We start from the raw sequence: 15,705 nt of genomic DNA on the forward strand, positions 1-15,705 counted from the left end.
TTTTATTTTTTTGTTCTAAATCCAATATAGCGAATAAACTTGAGCAAATAAAATGTCACCTGAAATGTTAACAGGAACTACAATATAAAGCGCATGGGATTGGTGGAAATGTATTGTGGTAGATAGAAAACTGGTTGCCCGAGAGGAAACAATGGTTCGGAATTAATGGGTCCTTTTCAAATTGGCAGGCAGTAACTAGTGGGGTGCCACAGGGATCGGTCTGGGACCCCAGCTATTCAAAATATATATTAATTATTTGGATGAGGGAACATAATGTAACATCTCAAAGTGTGCAGATAATACCCAGTTAGGTGGGAGGGAGAACTGTGACGAGGATTCAGAAATCCTACAACATGTACTGCACAGGTTGGACGAGTGGGCAAATCAATGGCAGATGCAGTATAATTTGGATAAGCGTGAGGTTATTCACATTGGAAGCAAAAAAAATGAAGACACATTACTACCTGAACAGTTGTAAATTGGGAGAGGGGAGTGTGCAGCGGGACCTGGGTGTCCTTGTGCACCAGTCGCTGAAGGTAAGCATGCAGGTGCAGCAGGCGGTAAAGAAGGCTAATGGTTTGTTGGCCTTCATTGCGAGAGGTTTTGAGTACAGGAGCAGGGGTGTGTTGTTGCAATTGTACAGGGCCTTAGTGAGGCCAAACCTAGAATATTGTGAGCAGTTTTTGTCTCCTTGTCTGAGAAAGGATGTTCTTGCTCTCGAGGGAGTGCAGCGAATGTTTTGCACGTTGACGGTGGCAAAGTGGTTAACACTGCTGCCTCACAGTGCCAGAGACCTGGGTTCGATTCTAACCTCGGATGACTGCCTCTGTGGAGTTTTCACATTATTGATATAGAACAGTACAGTTCAGAACAGGCCCTTCGGCCCTCGATGTTGTGCCTAGCTTTGTCCGAAACCAAGATCAAGCTATCCCACTCCCTGTCATTCTGGTGTGCTCCATGTGCCTATCCAATAACCGCTTGAAAGTTCCTAAAGTGTCTGACTCCACTATCACAGCAGGCAGTCCAACCACACCCGAAACACTCTCTGAGTAAATAACCTACCTCGGATATCCCTCCTATATCTCCCACACTGAATCTTATAGTTATGCCCCCTTGTAACAGCTACATCCACCCGAGGAAATAGTCTCTGTACGTCCACTCTATCTATCCCCCTCAACTTCTTATAAACCTCTGTTAAATCGCCTCTCATCCTCTTCCGCTCCAAAGTGAAAAGCCCAGCTCCCTCAACGTTTCTTTATAAGACGTATCCTGCAAACCAGGCAGCATCCTTTGCACCCTTTCCAATGCTTCCACACCCTTCCTGTATTCTTCCCGTGTCTGTGCTTATCCTCTGCGAGTACTGGTTTCCTCCCACTGTGCAAGATGTACAGGCTAGGTGGGTTGGCTATACTAATTTTCTCCAAGGTGAGGTTACGGGGATAGAGTGGGGATTGGACCTGGATGGGCTCCTCTTCCAGACGGTCGGTGCAGACTCGATCGACCGAATAGCCTAGTTATGCACTGTAGGGATTGTATGGTTCGATGATTTTTATTGACATAGTTCATGCCAAACTTGTTTGGCACTTCCATATGAAATTGATTCGTGAACAATATTACCTGTCAGTCATTTCGTGCCTAAAAGGGATGCCGAGAACTCGAAAACCAAAAAGAAATTACTAGTTCTTCAGCAATATATGTTTCTCACCTCACAATATGCCAAACAGGGTGCCGACCTTTCAATACATTAAAGACATCACTTGTAGAGATGACCAGGGAGAGTGGATGTCGTTTATGTGGATTTCCAGAAGGCTTTCGACAAGGTCGCACATCGCAAATTAATATGTAAAGTTAAATTGCATGAGATTACGGATAGTGTCTTGAGTTAGCTAGAAAACCGGTTAGCAGACAGGAAGCAAAAAGGTGGAAGAAATGGGACTTTATGAATTGGCAACAGTGGCCAGTGGGATACCGCAGGGATTTGTGCTAGGGCTCCAGCTGTTCACATTATATATTAATGATTTGTACACGGAAAATAAATCTGCTGTTCCTAAATTTGCAGATGATGCAAAGTTGGGTGGGAGGATGAGCTGTGAGGAGGATGCAGAGATGCTTCAGCGGGATTTGGACAGGCTGAGTGAGTGGACGCATGCATGGCAGATGCAGTATAATGTAAATAAGAACATAAGAACTAGGAGCAGGAGTCGGCCATATGGCCCCTCGAACCTGCTCCGCCATTCAATGAGATCATGGCTGATCTTTTGTGGACTCAGCTCCACTTTCCGGCCCGAACACCATAACCTTTAATCCTTAATCCTTAACCCTTAATTCTTCGAAAAACTATCTATCTTTATCTTAAAAACATTTAATGAAGGAGTCTCAACTGCTTCGCTGGGCAAGGAATTCCATAGATTCACAACCCTTTGGGTGAAGAAGTTCCTCGTAAATTCAGTCATAAATCTACTTCCCCTTATTTTGAAGCTATGCCCCCTAGTTCTGCTTTCACCCGCCAGTGGAAACAACCTGCCCGCATCTATCCTATCTATTCCCTTCATAATCTTATATGTTTCTATAAGATCCCCCTCATCCTTTTAAATTCCAACGAGTACAGTCCAAGTCTACTCAACCTCTCCTCGTAATCCAGCCCCTTCAGCTCTGGGATTAACCTTGTGAATCTCCTCTGCACACCCTCCAGTGCCAGTACGTCCTTTCTCAAGTAAGGAGACCAAAACTGAACACAATACTCCAGGTGTGGCCTCACTAACACCTTATACAATTGCAGCAGAACCTCCCTAGTCTTAAACTCCATCCCTCTAGCAATGAAGGACAAAATTCCATTTGCCTTCTTAATCACCTGTTGCACCTGTGAAACAACTTTTTGCGACTCATGCACTAGCACACCCAGGTCTCTCTGCACAGCAGCATGTTTTAATATTTTATCATTTAAATAATAATCTCTTTTGCTGGTATACCTACCAAAATGGATAACCTCGCATTTGTCAACATTATATTCCATCTTCCAGACCCTAGCACATTCAATTAACCTAACCAAATCCCTCTGCAGACTTCCGGTATCCTCTGCACTTTTTGCTTTACCACTCATCTTAGTGTCGTCTGCAAACTTGGAAACATTGCCCTTGGTCCCCAACTCCAAATCATCTATGTAAATTGTGAACAATTGTGGGCCCAACACTGATCCCTGAGGGACACCACTAGCTACTGATTGCCAACCAGAGAAACACCCATCAATCGCTACTCTTTCCTTTCTATGAATTCACCAATTCTCTATCCATTCTCCTACTTTCCCCTTAATGCCATGAATCTTTACCTTTTGCAGCAATCTTTTGTGTGGCACCTTGTGAAAGACTTTCTGGAAATCCAGATATACCACATCCATTGGCTCCCTGTTATCTACCGCTCTGGTAATGTACTCAAAGAATTCCACGAAATTAGTTAGGCACGACCTGCCCTTTATGAACCCATGCTGCGTCTGCCCAATGGGACAATTTCCATCAATATGCCTCGCTATTTCTTCCTTGATGATAGATTCCAGCATCTTCCCTACTACCAAGGTTAAGCTTTGTGGCCTATAATTACCCGCTTTCTGCTCACCTTTTTTAAACAGTGGTGTCACATTTACTCATTTCCAATCCGCCGGGGCCACCCCAGAGTCTAGTGAATTTTGGTAAATTATCACTAGCGCATTTGCAATTTCCCTAGCCATTTCTTTTAGCACTCTGGGATGCATTCCATCAGGGCCAGGAGACTTGTCTACCATTAGCCCCATTAGCTTGCCCATCACTACCTCCTTAGTGATAATAATCCTCTCAAGGTCCTCACCTGTCATAGCTTCATTTCTATCATGTGAGGTTATCCACTTCGGTAGCCAAAATAGGAAGGCAGATTATTATTTGAATGGGTGTAAATTGAGGGAGGCGGATACTCAGCGAGACCTTGCTGTCCTCGTGCATCAGTCGCTGAAAGTAAGCACGCAGGTACAGCAGGCAGTAAAGAAGGCAAATGATATGTTTGCCTTCATAACGAGAGGATTTGAGTAGAAGAATAGAGATGTTTTACTGCAATTATATGGGGCATTGGTGAAGCCAATTTGTCGATAAGGGGTAAACCTTTTAGGACTGAGGTGAGGAGAAATTTCTTTACCCAGAGAGCGGTGAATCTGTGGATTAGCCTCCCACAGAAAGTAGTTGAGGCCAAACCGTTGTGTAATTTCAAGAAGGAATTAGATATAGCTCTTGCGGATAAAGGGATCGAGGGATATGGGGGAAAGGCGGGTTTCGGGTATTAAACTTGATGATCTGTCATAATCATAATAAATGGCGGAGCGGCCTCGAAGGGCCGTCAGGCCTCCTCCTGCTCTATTTCCTGGTTTTTTGTTTACCTTATGCCAGAATCATGTTGTTAGATCAGGGACATATATTGGAAAATACACCCTGCAGACTCACTTCCACCCCCCAACGCTGTCACAAAAAAAAAGTACCTTCTCCCTCTGCGGATACTGGCTTCACAAACCGCTGAGGAACAGCAATGATCCGAGCGTTCTCCAATGTGGTCTCAAATGCAAGAGCTTACATCGATGTCTTGAAGTGCGTTTCCATGACCTCAAGGCAAGTAATGTCTCTACATTTTGTAAATTATATTTCATAGCAACATGTGATAACAAAAATGTGAAATATTGTTCAGCTCACCAATAACAGGAGCCTGGATATTTGTGCTGTTTTCTGAGGCTATGCGACGCCCGTTTTGGGCTATTTGATAAGCACACCAGTAATCTTCCGTCTTACCGGCTACCAGTCTGAAAGTGGCAACGTTACTGTATCCAGTCCTACTGCTCCTGAAGACGGAATGGCGGACTCCGCCTTGGTACAAATTAAACTGGATGGGTGCTTGCTGAAGTCCAGCCTCACAGGTAACAGTGATACGTTCATCTTTCAGAAAAATGCTTTCAGACTCATTTAACCTGATAGATGGTTTTGGGGGGCGATCTGATTTAAATAAAGAAAGACAATGACATCGAGTTGAATATTAATTGAAAACAAACAACTGGAATTTCTAGAAATGGAGGGTTAGTTTCTACTGGCATCGTAAGTGGAAAACCCATCACTTACCAACTACAGTCACTGAGATTGTGTCACTCTTTACAGAACATTCCCACTGGTCGAAAACCTTTACCCAACAGACGCAGGTGTAATCGGCGGTAATTAGTGGCTGTATTTGGAAAGTGGAAAAATGGCTGTTCCCTTCGGTGTAGCAGCTGTTAATATCCTGACCAGCGTCATAAAGATGGAATCCATAAACGGAGGAGTGAAAATCGACGCTGCAATTAATGGTCCCTATTTCTCCCATAACAAACATATTCTGCAAGGGACTGAGAGAGATGGTGGGTTTCCGCGGATTGTCTGTCGAAAAGAAAAATAAATTTGTCTCAACTACTGGGGGAGATGTTAAGTTTACATTAAAACAAAGAAAATTGAATCTGAAGAAAATCTCTGCAATATTAACAGTGAATAATCATTGGTCCTGCTATTTACCTATTGCCGTGATAGTGATCCGTTCACTGTGCTCTGATATCAGCCAGTTATCTGACACTGGCGTTACACATCTGCATGTATAAATTGCCGAAGTTGTTGTTGCAATTCGGAAATTAGCCGAATGGTAATTGACGTCACTCTGAGCTGACGCCCGCCGTATTTCTTCACCGTTTCTGGACAGGGCCATCCAGTTGCATGAATAATGAGAACTAACGAAGCAGATAATCGTGACGAATTCGCCTTTCATAGAAACGGCGAACGGGATGTTCAACGCGATTGACGGAGTTTTCGGTCGATCTGTGCATGCAAAATAGTGAAATGGACAAACATTTAGTCAGTCCAAAAAGTCTCTCCTGCTTTTCTTTCAAAGCTGGCTTTGCAAGCAGACCAAGGCAGGCCAGCAGCACGGTTCAATTCCCGGACCAGCCTCCCCGAACAGGCGCCGGAATGTGGCGACTAGGGGCTTTCCACAGTAACTTCATTTGAAGACTACTTGTGACAATAATCGATTTTCATTTCATTTCTATGGGGGAAATTAAACCCGAAGAACAAGTTACGCAAATTGGCCAAAGTAAAACATGCAGATGTAAAACAACATCGTAACTTATCAGAGTCTCACTGCGGTGGGAAATAAAGGCAATTTCGCACCAGCTGTTCTGTATTTGAGCGGACCGAGATTAAATAGGACAGGTGACAGTCTCCTGACTTGGTCGCCACATAATACTGTCTTACCCATGAATTCGGGGAGTCAGGTGGTGGTGGCCACACTGAGGATCTGGAGGCAGTTTAGGCAGTACTTTAAATGGAGGACTGGGTAAGGGGGGATGCCGATTCGGGGGAATCACGGTTTCGGGTCAGGAAGGATGGATTCGAGGTTTGGCGGCTGGGGGGAGAATGGGAATCATGTGACGTAGGATTTGTTTCTTGGGGGACGATTTTCGAGTCTACAGGAGTTGGGAAAGAAATATGGATTGACACAGGTGGGTTTAGGTATATGCCGGAAGCGGACTTCACAACAAAGGTATTCCCGACGTTCCCAGTAGCGCCGGCCCCTTCGATTTTGGAGGAAGTGTCGACAGCGGGGGAATAAGAGAAGAAAGTCATCCAGGCGATTTACGGGCTGATCCTGGAGGAGGATTAAGTGTCTATGGAGGGGATGAGGATGAAATGGAATGAAGAGTTGGGGATGGTGATTCAAGAGTGATTGTGGTGTGATGCCTCCATTTCTTGGGTGAGGTTGGGGCTGATGGAGCTGAAGGTATTGTTACAGGGCTCACCTCACTAAATCAAGGATGAGCCGGCTGTTCCAGGAGGTGGAGGATGCCTGTGAGGGATGTGGGAGGGGACCCGCGAATCATGCTTTGGGCCTGTCTGAAACTAGAAAATTTTGGAGGTCAGTATTCAGGATAGTTTCGGGGGGCTGCATGTGGATGTGAAGCCCGGCCCCCTAGAAGCCATTTTCGGGGTGTCGGACCAGCTCGAGCTGCAGGCGGGCGCAGGGGAGGATATCTTAGCCTTCGCCTGGTTGATCACTTGAAGGCGGCTTTTGTTGGGGTGGAGGTCAGCCTCGCCACCCTGTGCCTCGGCGTAGTGGGGAATTTACTGGAGCTTTTGGCCCGAGAGAAGATAAAGTTCGAACTGAGGGCGATGAAGGAGGGGTTCTACAATTGTTGGGGGGGAGGTTGGGGTGGGTATGTCTTGTTTAAAACCAAATTACTGCGGATGCTGGAGTATCCAACCACAAGAGAAAATGCTGGAAATCTCAGCAGGTCTGGCAGCATTTGTCGGGAGAGAAAAGAGCTAACGTTTTGATCCAATGACTCTGTGTCAAGGCTAAAAGGCAAGAAAAATATAGAACATAGAAAAATAGAGCACAGAACAGGCCCTTCGGGCCACGATGTTGTGCCGAAACTTTCTCCTAGATTAATCATAAATTATCATATAATTTACAGTGCAGAAGGAGGCCATTCGGCCCATCGAGTCTGCACCGGATCTTGGAAAGAGCGCCCTACCCAAGGTCAACACCTCCACCCTATCCCCATAACCCAGTAACCCCACCCAACACTAAGGGCAATTTTGGACACTAAGGGCAATTTATCACGGCCAATCCACCTAACCCGCACATCTTTGGACTGTGGGAGGAAACCGGAGCACCCGGAGGAAACCCACGCAGACACGGGGAGAACGTGCAGACTCCGCACAGACAGTGACCCAAGCCGGAATCAAACCTGGGACCCTGGAGCTGTGAAGCAATTGTGCTACCCACAATGCTACCGTGCTGCCCTTAAGAACAAGTTAATCTACACTATATCATTCTACCTGAATCCATGTACCTATCCAATAGCTGCTTGAAGGTCCCTAATGTTTCCGACTCAAATACTTCCACAGGCAGTGCATTCCATGCCCGCACTACTCTCTGGGTAAGATCTCTCTGCTCCTCGACATTGCCAAGAGCCCTACCGTTAACCCTGTATTCCGCATTCATATTTGTCCTTCCAAACTGGACAACCTCACACTTTTCAGGGTTAAAATCCATCTGCCATTTCTCAGCCCAGCTCTGCATCCTATCTATGTCTCTTTGCAGCCGACAACAGCTCTCCTCACTATCCACAACTCCACCAATCTTCGTATCGTCTGCAAATTTACTGACCCACCCTTCAACTCCCTCATCCAAGTCATTAATGAAAATCACAAACAGCAGAGGACCCAGAACTGATCCATGCGGTACACCACTGGTAACTGGGATCCAGGCTGAAAGAAGGTGCGAAATATTTATACTGTAGGGTGACGGAATAAAAGATGAGTCACAGCCAGAGAAACAAGTGAATAGAGTGCCACTGGCAGTCTCCAGAGAGAATAAAAAGTCCGAGAGGCCAAACAGCAGAGAAACTAACATCACAGGATGAACTGTGACTGATGTAGATGTGGGGGAAGGGGGTACATGGGTGGGAGAGAGATTAAATGAGAAAAGGGAGGGGGGGAGGAGAAGCAAAGGGGAGACAAGGTAAGGAAAGATAAGATAGAGGGAAAGATTGGGGAAAATATATATTATAAAGTCCAACAGGTTTGTTTCAAATCAAATTATGAGCACTGCTCCTTCCTCAGGTGAATGATGAGGTAGATTCCAGAAACATTTATATAGACAAAGTCAAAGATGCAAGACGACACTTTTAATGCGAGAATTTGCAGGTAATTACGTCTTTATCGAGCCGAAGAGAGGGGTACCCTAGGTTAAAGAGGTGTGAATTGTCTCAAGCCAGGACAGTTGGTAGGATTTCGCAACCCCAGGCCAGGTGTTGGTGTTGGTGGGGGGGGGGGGGGGGGGGGGTGAATGTAATGCAACATGAATCCAAGGTCCCGGTTGACGCCGTACTCATGTGTGCAAAACTTGGCTGTACCTTTCGGCTCGCCGATTCTGTGTTGTCGCGCATCCTGAAGGCGCCTTGGAGAAAGCTTACCCGAAGATCAGAGGCTGAATGGCCTCGACTGCTGAAGTGTCCCCCGACTGGAACTAGATTTTTGGAGCAATTCTAAACTGCGGAGTGTCAAATCAAATGTCACTGCCTTAACGCAAAGTGCCAGCAGTTTTCATAACAAGGGACTGAGGGTCAAAACGTACGAATACATTCACCATACTAGCGCAGCAAGTGTTTCTTTAAATAACAACATGAACTTTGACATATTGCAGGCACCAAATGTTAAGGAAATAAAGGGTTTTTAAATGAACAATGTCGGTATTCATAAATACTGGAAGTAGTGATAACCTTCATCAGAGTGACAAGTAGGCTTACATTAACACTGCAACGAAACTACAATGAAAATCCCCCAGTTTCTACACTTCGGCGCCTGTTCGGGTACACAGAGAATGAATTCAGAATGTCTAATTTACATAACAAGTATGTCTTTCGGGACTTGTGGGAGGAAACCGGAGCACCCGGAGGAAACCCAGGGCGACAAGGGAGAATGTGAAGATGGAAAAACGACTCTCCAAATAGTGCAAGTCAACAAATATTTCAGAGTTTCTACTTTGAAGGGCCGTAAACATTCGTTCGTTATAAACCTAGAAGTTCATTCTCAACATGATCTTGACGTGACTGCAATAACTTCCGATTAATTAGATTGCGTGGATTTTTCCATTATGTACAGTATTCCAAAACTTACCGATTGCAGTAACAATCAGAGGGTCACTTCTCAACTTCGAAGGATCAGTTAGCGAGTAGTCACAGGTATAACTTGATGTTTGAGTTACTTCAAATCTGATGCTGAAAGAACATTGATCACCAGTCGTATGACCTGCGCTAAGATATTTGTTGTCTTTGCTGCTATACACAGAAACCCATGATCCTGAGCAGCCAGATTCAAGGTTGCAGGTTATTTTGACAAATTCGCCCTGAACGAACGCTGCCAATGGTGGATTCATTGTGATGGTTGGCTTCTGTTCACCTTCACAGATATATCAAAACAGGTTAATCAAGTCAAGGTTATATCAATAAGGTGGGACTTGGAAACACAGGACTTAATGCAATTCCGCCAAATAATTGTGTGCTCTGATGGTCGCTTATATGCCTGCAATGTGTTTCGCAGTTTCAAGAGATCGGAACATCACGTACACTTTGTGATTTATTTGAAATAAGTGGGTTTTGCTCTCGAGAAATGCAATCTAAATCGGTTCACCCATTTCCGGAAATAAAGACATAACTCAATTTGTCATTGAAATGGACATGTAAGGTGGCAATAAGATTCACAAAATATCCAGACGGATAAATAGTGTCCTCAGATTAAATTCAGATGCCTTGGACATAAATACCAATTTGAAACCTTGGACACTGGGTTCGTGCCGAGGAAAGGCCTCAAAAGATGTATTGTCAGGGATGACATGTTGAACATGTTGAACATATTTTCCAAATTTATCTAAACGGTGAGCGACAATTTAATAATCATTCCAAATTCACCGTTTCTCAGCAGATACTGGGCCTACCGCCTCAGCAGATACTGGGCCTACCGCCTCAGCAGATACTGGGCATACCGCCATGGAATTCTAAGGTTTTTCTTCTTAAATAGTCAAAAATTCTAACAAAAAGCAGCAACAGGAGAAATGATCACAATTATATATCTTCTGTATTTCTAACGGATCACTCAATAAAAAAGTTATCATAACCCATCGTAGAGCTTAAATTAAATGCAATAAAAGAAGAAGAACAAAGAACAAAGAAAAGTACAGCACAGTTACAGGCCCTTCGGCCCTCCAACGCTGCGCCGACCGTGCTGCCCGTCTAAACTAAAATCTTCTACACTTCCGGCGTCGGTATCCCTCTATTCCCATCCTATTCATGTATTTGTCAAGATGCCCCTTAAATGTCACTATCGTCCCTGCTTCCACCACCTCCTCCGGCAGCGAGTTCCAGGCACCCACTACTCTCTGTGTAAAACACTTACCGCGTATATCCCCTCTAATCTTGCCCCTCGCACTGTAAACCTATGACCTTGAGTAATTGACCCCTCTATTGGGTTTGCACTGAGTGCTGAATTTGGTGCACTTGAGTGCTATAGTGAGAGTTTGGTGACTGAGGGAGTATAAGGGTTCATTTTTATCTAAAGTCTAATCTTTCTTTTATTTAGTGAATTGACTTAAAAGTTGCTCTTTGGTTTGTAAGAAGGTGAATTTTCAATCAGCTTTAAACAAAGGTTCTACTTGTAGGTACTTGCAACTGGAGCTTGTTTTATAGTTAATTGGATTAGGCCAGTTTTCAGAGGCTAGATTCACAGTATAAAAGTGATCCACCTACAGTGCAGACTTTGTTTGCACTGAGTGCATTTGAGTGCTATAGTGAGGGTTTGGTGACTGAGGGAGTTAGGTGAGGAGGGAGTAAAGTGCTCCTTTCATTTCGTTTCCTACATTTCCGCAAAGAGCGAGAAGAGAGCCAGGAGTTTACAGAGAGTGCAGCTGACTGGGAGCAGAGTCTGAAGGCGGAGTTCCAGTTGGTCCACAGGGCAGCTATATTCTGTAAGGCAAGAGGGGTTGGAGGCTAGGCCAGTTGCATGATCCTCCTGTAGGATGTGGGTGGTGAGAGATAGCACCGGTGTCCCCGCTGACTATACCTGCGGGAAGTGCACCCAACTCCAGCTCCTCAGAGACCGCGTTAGGGACCTTCGGATCATCCGGGAGGCAGAGGGGGTTATAGATAAGAGTTACAGGGATGTAACCACATCCAAGGTACAGGACAAGAGTAGCTGGGTTACAGTCAGGGGAAAGTGAACAAACAGGCAGACAGTGCAGGGATCCCTCATGGCCGTTCTCCTTCAAAACAAGTATACCGGTTTGGATGCTGTTGGGGGAATGACTTACCGGGGGAAGGCCCTAGCGTCCAGGTCTCTGGCACTGAGTCTGGCTCTGAGGCTCAGAAGGGAAGGAGGGAGATAATAGGAGATTCAATGGTTAGAGGAATAAATAGGAGATTCTGTGATCGCGAGCGAGGCTCCCGGAAGGTATGTTGCCTCCCGGGTGCCAGGGCCAGGGATGTCTCAGATCGTGTCGTCAGGATCCTTAAGGGGGGGGGGGGTGGAGCAGGCCGAAGTCGTGGTGCACATTGGTACCAACGACATAGGTAGGAAAAGGGGTGTGGAAGTAATAAACGAGTTTAGGGAGTTAGGCTGGAAGTTAAATGCCAGGACAGACAGAATTGTAATCTCTGGTTTGTTGCTGGTGCCACGTGATAGCGAGGCTAGGAATAGGGAGAGAGTGCAGTTGAACACGTGGCTGCAGGAATGATGTAGGAGGGAGGGCTTCAGGTATTTGGATAATTGGAGCGCATTCTGGGGAAGGTGGGACCTGTACAAGCAGGACGGGTTGCATCTGAACCAGAGGGGCACCAATATCCTGGGAGAGAAGTTTTCTAGTACTCTTCGGGAGGGTTTAAACTAATTTGGCAGGGGAATGGGAACCGGATTTGTAGTCCAGCAACTAAGGTAGCCGATATTCAGGACGCCAAAGTGTGTAGTGAGGCAGTGGGAAAGGGAACACTGACAAAGGAGGGTACTTGCAGGCATGGGGATGGGTTGAAGTGTGTATACTTCAACGCAAGAAGCATCAGGAATAAGGTGGGTAAACGTAAGGCTTGGGTACTTGGGACTACGATGTGGTGGCCATCACAGAAACCTGGATAGAACAGGGGCAGAAATGGTTGTTGGATGTCCCTGGTTCTAGATGTTTCAATAAGATTAGGGAGGGTGGTAAAAGAGGTGGGGGGTGGCATTGTTAATTAGAGATAGTATAACAGCTGCAGAAAGGCAGTTCGAGGAGTATCACCCTAATGAGGTAGTATGGGTTGAAGTCAGAAATAGGAAAGGAGCAGTCACCGTGTTGGGAGTTTTCCATAGTCCCCCAATAGTAGCAGAGATGTGGAGGAACAGATTGGGAAACAGATTTTGGAAAGGTGCCGAAGTCACAGGGTAGTAGTAATGGGTGACTTCAACTTCCCAAACATTGAGTGGAAAGTCTTTAGATCAAATAGTTTGGATGGGGTGGTGTTTGTGCAGTGTGTCCAGGAAGCTTTTCTCACACAGTATGTAGATTGTCCGACCAGAGGAAGGCCATATTGGATTTGGTACTTGGTAATGAACCAGGGCAAGTGATAGATTTGTTAGTGGGGAGCATTTTGGAGATAGTGACCACAATTATGTGACTTTCACTTTAGTAATGGAGAGGGTTAGGTGCGTGCAACTGGGCAAGGTTTACAATTGGGGGAAGGGTAAATACGATGTTGTCAGACAAGAATTGAAGTGCATACGTTGGGAACATAGGCTGTCAGGGAAGGACACAAGTGAAATGTGGAACTTGTTCAAGGAACAAGTACTACGTGTCCTTGATATGTATGCCCCTGTCAGACAGGGAAGAGATGGTCGAGTGAGGGAACCATGGTTGACAACAGAGGTTGAATGTCTTGTTAAGAGGAAGAAGGAGACTTATGTAAGGCTGAGGAAACAAGGTTCAGACAGGGCGGTGGAGGGATACAAGATAGCCAGGAAAGAACATAAGAAAGGGATTAGGGGAGGTAAGAGAGGGCATGAAAAATCTTTGGCGGGTAGGATCAAGGAAGACCCCAAGGCAATTTACACATATGTGAGAAATATGAGAATGACTCGAGCGAGAGTAGGGCCGATCAAGGACAGCAGCGGGAGATTGTGTATTGAGTCTGAAGAGATAGGAGAGGTCTTGAACGAGTCCTTTTCTTCAGTATTTACAAATGAGAGGGGCCATATTGTTGGGGAGGACAGTGTGAAACAGACTGGTAAGCTCGAGGAAATACTTGTTAGGAAGGAAGATGTGTTGGGCATTTTGAAAAACTTGAGGATGGACAAGTCCCCCGGACCTGACGGGATATATCCAAGGATTCTATGGGAAGCAAGAGATTAAATTGCAGAGCCGTTGGCAATGATCTTTCCGTCCTCACTGTCAACAGGGGTGTTACCAGGGGATTGGAGAGTGGCGAATGTCGTGCCCCTGTTCAAAAAAGGGAATAAGGATAACCCTGGGAATTATAGGCCAGTTAGTCGTACTTAGGTGCTAGGCAAAGTAATGGAAAGGGTACTGAGGGATAGGATTTCTGAGCATCTGGAAAGACACTGCTTGATTAGGGATAGTCAGCACGGATTTGTGGGGGGTAGGTCTTGCCTTACAAGTCTTATAGAATTCTTTGAGGAGGTGACCAAGCATGTGGATGAAGGTAAAGCAGTGAATGTCGTGTACATGGATTTTAGTAAGGCATTTGATAAGGTTCCCCATGGTAGGCTTATGCAGAAAGTAAGGAGGCATTGGATAGTGGGAAATTTGGCCAGTTGGATAATGAACTGGCTAACCGATAGAAGTCAGAGAGTGGTGGTGGATGGCAAATATTCAGCCTGGATCCCAGTTACCAGTGGCGTACCGCAGGGATCATTTCTGGGTCCTCTGCTGTTGGTGGTTTTCATTAATGACTTGGATGAGGTAGTTGAAGGGTTGGTCAGTAAATTTGCAGACGATACGAAGATTGGTGGAGTTGTGGATAGTGAGGAGGGCTGTTGTCGGCTGCAAAGAGACATAGATAGGATGCAGAGCCGGGGTGAGAAGTGGCAGATTGAGTTTAATCTTGAAAAGTGTGAGGTTGTCCATTTTGGAAGGAAAATATGAATGCGGAATACAGGGTTAACGGTAGTGTTCTTGGCAATGTGGAGGAGCAGAGAGATCTTGGGGTCTATGTTCATATATCATTGAATGTTGCCACTCTCAAGTGGATAGACCTGTGAACAAGGCCTATGGTGTGCTAGCGTTCATTAACAGAGGGATTGAATTTAAGAGCCGTGAGGTGATGATGCAGCTGTACAAAACCTTGGTGAGGTCACATTTGGAGGACTGTACAGTTCTGGTCGCCTCATTTTAGGAAGGAAGTGGAAGCTTTGGAAAAGGTGCAAAGGAGATTTCCCACGATGTTGCCTGGAATGGAGAGTAGGTCTTACGAGGAAAGGTTGAGAGTGCTAGGCCTTTTCTCATTAGAACGGAGAAGGATGAGGGGCGACTTGATAGAGGTTTATAAGATGTTCAGGGGAATAGATAGTGTAGACAGCCAGAGACATTTTCCCCGGGTGGAACAAACCATTACAAGGGGACATAAATTTAAGGTGAATGGTGGAACATATAGGGGGGATGTCAGAGGTAGGTTCCTTACCCAGAGAGTAGTGGGGTCATGGAATGCACTGCCTGTGGAAGTAGTTGAGTCGGAAACATTAGGGACCTTCAAGCAACTATTGGATAGGTACATGGATTACGATAGAATGATATTGTGTAGATTAAATTGTTCTTAAGGGCAGCACGGTAGCATTGTGGATAGCACAATTGCTTCACAGCTCCAGGGTCCCAGGTTCGATTCCGGCTTGGGTCACTGTCTGTGCGGAGTCTGCACATCCTCCCCGCGCACATCTCCACAGAATCCGCGTTAGGGAACTGGAGCTGGATGAACTACGGATCATTCGGGAGGCAGAGGTGGTCATAGATAGAATCATAGAATCATAGACGTTTACAGCATGGAAACAGGCCCTTCGGCCCAACCAGTCCATGCCGCCCAGTTTTTACCATTAAGCTAGTCCCAGTTGCCCGCACTTGGCCCATAACCCTCTCTACCCATCT

At 45.7% G+C, this 15,705-nt stretch overlaps 1 protein-coding gene across 1 annotated transcript in view; it reads right to left on the reverse strand.

Annotated features, from left to right (window-relative positions):
* LOC140395848 (uncharacterized) overlaps positions 1 to 15,705 on the reverse strand; it is a 41,466-nt gene that overhangs the window by 12,219 nt on the left and 13,542 nt on the right. Inside the window, exons 4-7 of the mRNA XM_072483939.1 lie at positions 9,708 to 9,989; positions 5,547 to 5,843; positions 5,124 to 5,414; positions 4,704 to 5,000 (exon numbers count right to left, since the gene is read on the reverse strand). Coding sequence (XP_072340040.1) covers positions 4,704 to 5,000; positions 5,124 to 5,414; positions 5,547 to 5,843; positions 9,708 to 9,989 — 1,167 coding nt within the window. The remainder of the gene's footprint in view (positions 1 to 4,703; positions 5,001 to 5,123; positions 5,415 to 5,546; positions 5,844 to 9,707; positions 9,990 to 15,705) is intronic.

This window comes from Scyliorhinus torazame, chromosome 19 (genome assembly GCF_047496885.1).
Source record: "Scyliorhinus torazame isolate Kashiwa2021f chromosome 19, sScyTor2.1, whole genome shotgun sequence".
In the NCBI taxonomy this organism is placed as follows: domain Eukaryota; kingdom Metazoa; phylum Chordata; class Chondrichthyes; order Carcharhiniformes; family Scyliorhinidae; genus Scyliorhinus; species Scyliorhinus torazame.